Source organism: Hemibagrus wyckioides, linkage group LG29 (genome assembly GCF_019097595.1).
Source record: "Hemibagrus wyckioides isolate EC202008001 linkage group LG29, SWU_Hwy_1.0, whole genome shotgun sequence".
Classification (NCBI taxonomy): Eukaryota; Metazoa; Chordata; class Actinopteri; order Siluriformes; family Bagridae; genus Hemibagrus; species Hemibagrus wyckioides.
In genome coordinates this window covers 16282047-16290785 of record NC_080738.1, presented here as the reverse complement: position 1 = coordinate 16290785, position 8739 = coordinate 16282047, and the positions used below count along the sequence as shown (strand labels likewise).

The following is an 8739-nucleotide window of genomic DNA, read 5'->3' as shown; positions in this document are numbered from 1 at the left end:
ATGGAGAGAAAATGATTTATTAAAGAGTAAAACATTTTAAAAAATAAAACATTTAAACTGGGGTTTTGCGAGCCGAGTGAGTTTTGCTGATGTTATAATAATATAGCGCTTTAGCTCTGTCTCTCTCTCTGTCTTTCACTGTAAAGGTCAAAACTTGAACGCGGGAGAACAGAGACAACGTTACACACTGCAGAGATGATGAATAATAGAGAAGAATGAACACAGTACAGCAGTGCAGTGTGGAGAGGGGAAAAAAAAGAAAAAGCACAGCAAGTAAGCCGTATGAGCAGTCTGGGTCATATCCATGTGGTTATGAATCATTACGATAGCTGTATTAATAAGTCATGAATATTTATGAGTGATAATGGCTTATATAGAGGTGATATCCCTGGTGTATATTAATGTTAAACACATATACACACTGAAGAGTGTAGAGACTAAACACTATTTTGTTGGTGTTAAGTCTCCTCGGTGGTTCAGCGTGGCATAAATATTGATCGTGGACGTCGTCTCTTAAGCGTAACACACACACATACACACACACGGGCGAGATCAGGTGTGTTTGGAGATGTTTCGACGAACCCTGACCTACGCACTGGCTTCGTAATTCATCAGCGCCGTCAGATCCTGCTTGGTTTTATCCAGAGCTGCTGTTTTAGCGCGCCGACTCGGACGCGCCATCGGAGCCTCTGTGTTTTCTGGGACGTTCTCCTCATCACTACACACACACACAAATGTTCAGTTAGATACCAGAGTAAGCATACACCGATCAGGCATAACATTATAACCAGTGTCAGGTGCCGTGAATAACACTGATGAGTGGGTGGGATATATTAGGCAGCAAGTGAACATTTTGTCCTCAAAGTTGATAGCAGTAAAGTAGAAGCAGGAAAAATGGACAAGTGTAAGGATTTGAGCTTTGAGTTTGATGAAGGACCAAATTGTGATGGCTAGACCACTGGATCAGAGCATCTCCAAAACTGCAGCTCTTGTGGGGTGTTCCCGGTCTGCAGTGGTCAGTGTCTATCAAAAGTGGTCCAAGGAAGGAACAGTGGTGAACCGGAGACAGGGTCATGGGCAGTCAAGGCTCATTGATGTACGAGGTGAGCAAAGGCAGGACCGTGTGATCCGATCCAACGGAAGAGCTACTAAGTTAACGTTGGATCTGATAGAAAGGGGTCAAAATACACAGTGCATGATGGGTCAGGGCTGTTTTGGCGGCAAAAGAGGGACCAACACAATATTAGGCGGGTGGTCATAATATTATGCCTTGTCGGTGTGCGCTGTGTATCTGTTTGTGTGCGCACAGATGAATCCCACCTTTCGTCAGAAGACTCCTTCACCCTAGCCTGTTTTTTTGCACTCCGTGCCGTCGTGGTTTTCTTCTGACCTGCACAAGCACAGAGAGATGCATAAAGCACACGAGGAAGAATGTGACAAATAAATAAATATATAAATAAACATGAGGAGCAGGTTCGCTAGCACACCTCTTTTGGTTCGTACAGGTTTGCAGTCGTCTCCATTCACGAGTTCTGTAACGAGGAAAGGCATTCGTTTTAAACATTAAAAGGGTAAAAGAGGTATAAAGGGAAGGTTGGGATAGCGTGATCATGACAGAATCAGGTAAACACTCCGACAAAAGTGTCACACAGGGTCATAAGTGTGTGTGTGTATTGTACCGCTGGCGTTTTCATCCAGAGCATTCAGCACTGTGTCCTGAACGTGTGTGACACGAACACACTGATCTCCTTTAAGACGAGCAAGCACTTTCTCCAAGGCTTTCACGCAGTGCTTATCCTTCACCTCCTACACACACACAGAAACATAAGTACAAACACGTAAAGGTTTCTATGGATGCAGGGGGAAAAAATCTGTGCTTTGTGCAATTGCACACACATGGAGAAATTTATCTGGTGCATGTAAAACTATTGTGTGTGTGTGTGTGTGTGTGTGTGTGTGTTGTACTGTATGTACATCCACCTAAATATCATTGCCTTTACATCATGTAGGAATTACAGTATTTATGAGACGCCCCAGAAATCCCACTCAAAGATCCATTTTTGGACTCGGAAATTGGTTGTTTCTATGGTAACAAAGGCTGCCTCAATGTATACACCAATAGCCATGATATAGTTAGCGTTCTGTAAAAGGCTCAGGTTTACACTTTCCATACAGGTTTTTTCTCACAGCAACATACATATTGTACATTAAATGTGCAGAGAAAAGACTAGCCTGCTTACGCTATTATCTATAATCAGATGCTAAACATTGTGTTGCTAAAATAAAGCACTGTAGAATCTTACTGATTAGCAGGACTGAAATATCCAGACTCTCACTCTTTGACTGAAACTAAGGGGCAGAGCCCAACCCCTGAATTCAATGATTAGGAGGGGTGTCCCAAAACTTTTGGCAATATAGTATATGATTTCTTAGAGTCATGGCCTGTAATGTGGGATGTCTGTGGGAATGAAGATTCTGCAGTGATGTGCGTGTTGTCCTCTACACTCTAGAGGGAGTGTTACCTGCAGGATGGAGGTAAGGAGCTGCTGCAGTTCATTGTTAGGGGGTCCCGGGTCGGTGCTGATCTCTAAAGTGCCGAGGGTTTTGCAGTACAGACGCACCTCAGGAGCAGAAGTGTCTCGTAGAATCTCGTTACACACTCGGACAGCTAGAGAGTCGTGCACGCTCGCTCCCTGTAACCCGCAGAGAGAAGAGAACACACTTAGCCACCCTCCTGTAACACGACCCTCTGTGTATGGATCAAGTTTATTGTGGAGATGAAGTTAGTGCACGTACTTGAGTTTGAGCGCTGGAGCGCGTGAGCTCTATGAAGAGCTCGGCGACATTACTGGTGTCTATCTCAGAGAGCGGAGACGTGGCCGGAGCGTTGAATAACGTCCGCATGGTGGGCATGAAGCTCTCTTCTACACACTCCTGATGACTCCTGAAGGATTTACGAAGATAGCGATGCTTTAAATTCAAACACAAAATACAAATACAAAAGTGCCTTAAGTGTTCCCTATTAAGCCACACCCCCAAACTATGAGAGCTTTCTGAATGGACCATAGGGAATATTTTTTTGTTATAAAGTTCCTGATGTTTACACGGTGTGTGTGTACCTGTGTGAGCGTGTGTACCTGTGTGAGTGTGTGTAGAGCTGCAGAAACACTCCGATGCAGTGTCTCAGTTTCTGGTCCTCCTCAGTCAGTGGGTTGTACCAGAGCAGAATGAGGCGAGTGAGGAGCTTCACGCTCACGATCCTGCCACAGTACAGCAGCTTACACACACACTCCACCGTCTCCGTGCGTAGCTCACAGATCTAACAACACAATTTTACAGAAACCAGTCATGGGTGTAGTGCTCAATGGCTTGAGAAGGTATGCTAATTAAGACCAGAACCTTATATCATGATCAGACACATGAGCTATTAACTAACACACACACATACACACACTCATACACACCTCACTATCCAAGAACTCAGCCAGCAGCTTCAGAATACTCTGTATAGGATTATCCTCCTCTTCGACTGGACGATCAGCTTGTCCTTCACTGCCACCTGGCCAGTCAGTGGTTTGCGTTTGCTGGGAGGCGGGGCTATCACGGAGGATGTCTAGACCATTCAAGAGCAGCTGATCGACAACAGCTCTGAGAGCGCTGATCCTGATCTTTGGCTCGTCCAACTGGGTGATCTATAAACACACACACACACACACACACACAGGGAGACTCATACAGAGCAAATAAGTTTGGCTTTCGGATTTTCTGACTGTGAAGTGACTTATATGAATGTGCACATGTGTGTGTGTTACCTGCAGCAGGAGCACCAGGTGCATCTTGGCAAGGTCTTTGCTGTGGAGAGCCGCAGTGCCCAAACACACTACAGCCATGTTCCTCACTGCGGCGTTTGAGTTGGACACGCACGGCAGCACCTACATCACACACAACTGTCTATTACATGATAAAACACATCTTTGTCTCTGTGTGTGTGTGTGAGTGCAGGTGTGTTTACCAGGGAATCTAGGAGGCCATTGAGGGTGGGACAGATTCCTCGGTTGATGTTCATCTGTTTCAGTGCTTCGGCACACATCGTCAAACACTTCAGCAACGTCTCCGGATCATTCTAAACACACACACATACACACAGATTTCTGTGAAGCCAGGAAGCAGATGATTAACGTAGCTAGCTAGCTCCAAAGCTTTCATTCACGCGGTTACATTCTGATTGTTGGCACAGGCTTTAGCATGCAGTCAGCTCCAGCGTGAGGATTACTTTCCAAACAGATCAAGATGAAGAGTATCTGCTGGGGGATGGACGTTTTTCGTGGGCTTTAAATAATTCACAGTTGATCCCGTCCCTGTAGATCATTTCCAGCTAGAAAGCAGCTTATTGGGTTAGCTAGGAAGAAGCTTAATGATAGCTTTGATTAAAAAAAAAGCTCATAATAGCTCTACCTTGATAAAGTTTAGAGTTGAAATATCGGAGAGTTCTAGACCTGAAACCAAGAACTGACCACACACACATGCAAACACACCTTAACTTAGATTTAATACTACATGCTGAATGATCATAATACTGTATTTAAAAAGTGAAAGCCAATAAATGATGTGTGTGTGTACCTTTTCTGCGTGCTGCTCTTTAGCAGGTTCAGCGTGCGTGTTCTCCTGTGCTAACTGGTTCTTCAGCTCTTCCAGCTCGGTGATGGAGTTCTTCAACTCGGCAGCGCGACTGAAATCCTGAGCGCTGATGCAGTTTTCCAGCTGTTGTTTACACTCCATTATACACACCCTCACCTCTGCCAGCTACAGACAGACAAGAGAGAGAACTTGGGTCAGAAATGACAGAAAGTACCAGAAACAATGGAACATCAGCAAGAAGATAATGCTAAGAATGGCATTTTGAGCTTGTATTCTGTAGAGCAGACATCAGCAAGCTAATCAGCATTTGTGTAAAGACTCACCCTGACTTGTCTCTTGCGTTTCTCGTTCTCGTCCTCGGTTTGCGTGACAGGCACGATCGGCTCCCTCACGTCGGAGATGATCTCGGCTACCTGCTCGTCACACGCACATGTTTATCTCGCTTGAAATGATCAGAAGAATGAAATAAAAGCGTACAGAATTATTCATCACGTACCGCTGCGATGCGCTGCTGATCATCGTGGATGATCCTCATGAGCCTCTGCACCAGCTGACTGATCAGAGAGAGGGGTGTGTTCGGCAGCACCAGCATCTCCTTCAGGACTGAGAGCACACGTTTTCTGGTGAAAGAAAGACGGGTAGAGAGAGTGTTTGTAGATGTAGGAAATTCATTTCACTTTACATTTACAGTATTTGGTATACGCCCTTATTCCAGAGCAAATTACATTTTTATCTTAATTTACACAACTGAGCAATTGTGGGTTAAGGGGCCTTGCAGTGGAAGCTTGGTGGAGCTGGGATTTGAACTCACAACCTTCTGGTCAGTAGTCCAACACCTTAACCCCACTAAGTTACCACAACCCCAAATTCTTGATATATAAAATAATTTGTGATCAAACCAATTTCTTAGTAGCATGAATCGTCTGTAATCCTATACGATGAATGTGGACGTAATCATTCAAATCGAGAGCTGCATGATGGTACTATCATGTGTATAACAGGTTTATTACCTTCCTCCCTCCTCTGCAGTGTCCAAGCAGTCCACCAGCTGGATGAGTTGCTGTGTGATGAACTCCTTCATCATCACAGACTCCAGCTGAGTCAGATCAGCTCTGTCATCATCACACATGGCTGGAAGGGTCTTCATATAACTACACACAGAACAGAAACACATAACTTTACTGTCTGTGTGTGGGTGTGTATACAAATATTTTTACAGCCTGTGTGAGGCGTGTTTGAACAGGAGAGCCATCCTGAAGTACAACGCTGTGTGTATTTACCTGTACAGGTACTCGGCGAACAGAGCGGGCTCGGGTAAGAGTTTGTCGAGAAGCTCCTCCCCCTCATCTCCTTTACTCTTCACAAACTCACAAAGTGCACGCCAGTACAGTATGTTCTCACAAGTCAGGGCATCTAACGGGATCACCTTTCTACACACACACACACACACACACACACATACTTGGTGCTAGAATGGTGCTAGAAATGTTAAACATTATGCTAAAGCACTGTGATGTTCTCTGATCAGCATCCTCCTCTTCACCTGTCGTCCAGGTTAGCTGCATTCAGAAGGTCCTCGGGGGTCGTTGCCATAGAGAAGTGGGCATGTAGTGTGGACACTGCGGTGTCGGGACAGTTCTCGACGTCCAGTCTGTGTAGTAACTGCAGAACATCTCCCTCGAGGAGGCGGAGCCAGGAGGGAAGGAGGGTCTGCTTCACCACTTCCTTTACTGAGGCTAAACACACACACAATTACAACTCACTGATACACCTATATGTCTTATGTGAACAATCTGGTGGCTCATATCCATGAGTATCTATTCTTGAGCCTTAATGATGCACGCAAGCACACACACATACACACACACACAAGACTTACCTGCAGAGTCGTTGAGTCCTTGCTGCAGCAGAGTGACTCTCTGAGCGATGGTCAAAGCTCGGATATGCACTTTCTCAGCAAGCACCTGACACATAAATAAAATAGTCATTATATAAAGCTCAATATAATCATCATTCATGACTATTTGTTCTCTAAACTATTTTGTCCATGTTGTATGTACTGTGTGTGTGTTTACCTGATAGGCCAGTTTGCGGACTTTCTCTTTAACATCTCGAGTACGTCTGTAGATTTTGGGGAGTGTGAGAGTGGAGGGTGCGATGCAGGACAGGACTGCTCTTCTCACCTCAGGGTTCGAGTCATTCTCCAACAGCAGCATGTAGGCTTTAAACACACACACACACAAAATAATGAGTCTTGACATTAAAGCTCCTTTATACGTGGCTGAAACTTGCTGACTAAATTGCATGTTAACTGGATAGAAGCTACATCACTAACAATATTCTACAGAACATACAAACTGAGTGATAGATCTGTAATGGCTGAGTGGACGCTGTAACGGCGTGTGTACCTTTGACTGTGGGACAGTCAGGGTTCTCAGGATCCTGCAGGCGGGCCATGGCGAGCGCGGCCTGTATCCTGACATTGGGGTATTTATCTGTGACGCGGATCAACATGGCCTCGTGGATCCGTACACACAGCACATCGTCTATCTGCGCATTCTCACTCAGACTGCCCAGCAGCTTGTTCACCAGCTGACACACCCGGAACCGCACCGCGTGGCTACTCACCCCATGACACTGGACACGACAGACAAAATGTATTCAAGGTTCACAATATTCATATCAGAGTTTGAATCATGTTCACAGAACCCTCTGCTGGAGATTACCTCCAACAGAAAATTGAACAGGAGGTTCAGAAATGTATCCTCCTCGTCCTCATCCTCGTCGATGGGCATCTCGAAGCTGGCAGCAAACTTCACCACAAAATCAATGACACTTTCCACCGCCGGCTCTCGGGTGTACACGATCAGGGCGTATTTTAAGCAGCGCAGAAACTCCTCGTGGAACTCTGCCTTATCCTTTAACTACACATCACAAACCATACACAGAGTCAACAACAGACAAAGTACAAATATATACAAAACTCTACAAAATCAATTTGACCTACATGAACTCAGGATCAATATGTAATCTAACAAAGTTTACCTTATCGTACATGCTCTTCAGACTGGCCACCAGCTTGGCCTTGTTGTTGTGAGCTTTCTGAGCTCGCTGGAAAGTTTCACGGATCTCTATTTGAGAATCAGCAGTCATGTTGATGCTCCTGAAACACACAGACACATGAATGAGCAACAATCGAATCAATTCGGAAAAGAATCGATTCATTTCAGTGCGCTGATTCACATGAATCGACTCACAGAAAACAATCGTCTTGCACGTCACTATTTAACAGCGATCGATCGACATAAAACAATAAACTAACTTCAGTTGTTTGTAGTTTTTCTGTTTATTTGAATAATAAAACGTAAAAATCGAACAAAAAAGCGAGTTCACATTTCTAATTTTAAGGAAGAGCTCCGTTAGCCAAATAGCTAACAGTTTAAACCAGCGATGGGGGGAAAACAAAGCAAATTTGACAAGCTTCACCGTGTTAATGTTACATAGCCACGGTCAAAATAATCATTTACACTTTACAAAATTATCCAGCGACATAAGAAATACTCCATAAATCATAATAATCAGAAAAAAAAGGAAAAACAAGACATACTTTGCGCTGCTGCTTCTCTTCCGAAAAAAAGTTCCGTCTTCAACCGCCAGTTTTCAAATTCAATTCTCGCGGTATTTACTATTTAGTGCGTTTCCTGAGAACGAGACTAGCCTGGCGCATGCGTAGTAAGCCTCTGACCTACGTCAAAACGTCCGACATATTGGATGGGTTTAGATTCAACGGTAAGCCTGTGCATCTGCTTTAAGTTCCACCAATTTCCATTTAATTAATTTTGTTGCAAACGTCATAGCTTCGTCATCGCAAGGAATTTAGATATTTATGCATTTCGACTAGCTGGAAAGTGCAATAAATGATTCCAAAAAGTGTGTTGGATTTGCAGTAAGAGATAACGTTGGACTTAAGCAATTACTTCAGAAATTCCATATAATATAACATGATGTGTTTTACTGTTAATTATTAGGCTAACCTGTGCGTTGAAAGGGGTTGAAAGTATGTGTCTGTGTGTGTGTGTGTGTGTGTGTGTGTGTGCGTGT

General features: G+C 44.3%; 1 protein-coding gene across 2 annotated transcripts; it reads right to left on the bottom strand.

Annotated features, from left to right (window-relative positions):
• Window position 1: 1 nt before the first annotated feature.
• On the bottom strand, window positions 2-8326 carry ncapg (non-SMC condensin I complex, subunit G). 2 transcript variants are annotated; one of them, XM_058384595.1, is made up of 23 exons: window positions 8246-8326; window positions 7684-7801; window positions 7365-7562; window positions 7047-7275; window positions 6714-6859; window positions 6518-6602; window positions 6182-6374; window positions 5919-6068; window positions 5649-5789; window positions 5135-5258; window positions 4962-5051; window positions 4621-4803; window positions 4456-4509; window positions 4013-4123; window positions 3813-3932; window positions 3465-3692; window positions 3138-3319; window positions 2797-2944; window positions 2523-2693; window positions 1680-1806; window positions 1488-1532; window positions 1321-1390; window positions 2-718 (listed from the first exon to the last, which is right to left on the bottom strand). In XM_058384595.1, exons 2-23 carry the CDS (start codon window positions 7789-7791, stop codon window positions 589-591), a joined length of 3033 nt encoding a protein of 1010 aa, XP_058240578.1. In that variant the 5' UTR covers window positions 7792-7801; window positions 8246-8326; the 3' UTR covers window positions 2-588. The 2 variants fall into 2 exon arrangements, with proteins under 2 accessions (XP_058240578.1, XP_058240580.1); XM_058384597.1 differs by lacking the exon at window positions 4456-4509.
• Window positions 8327-8739: the final 413 nt, after the last annotated feature.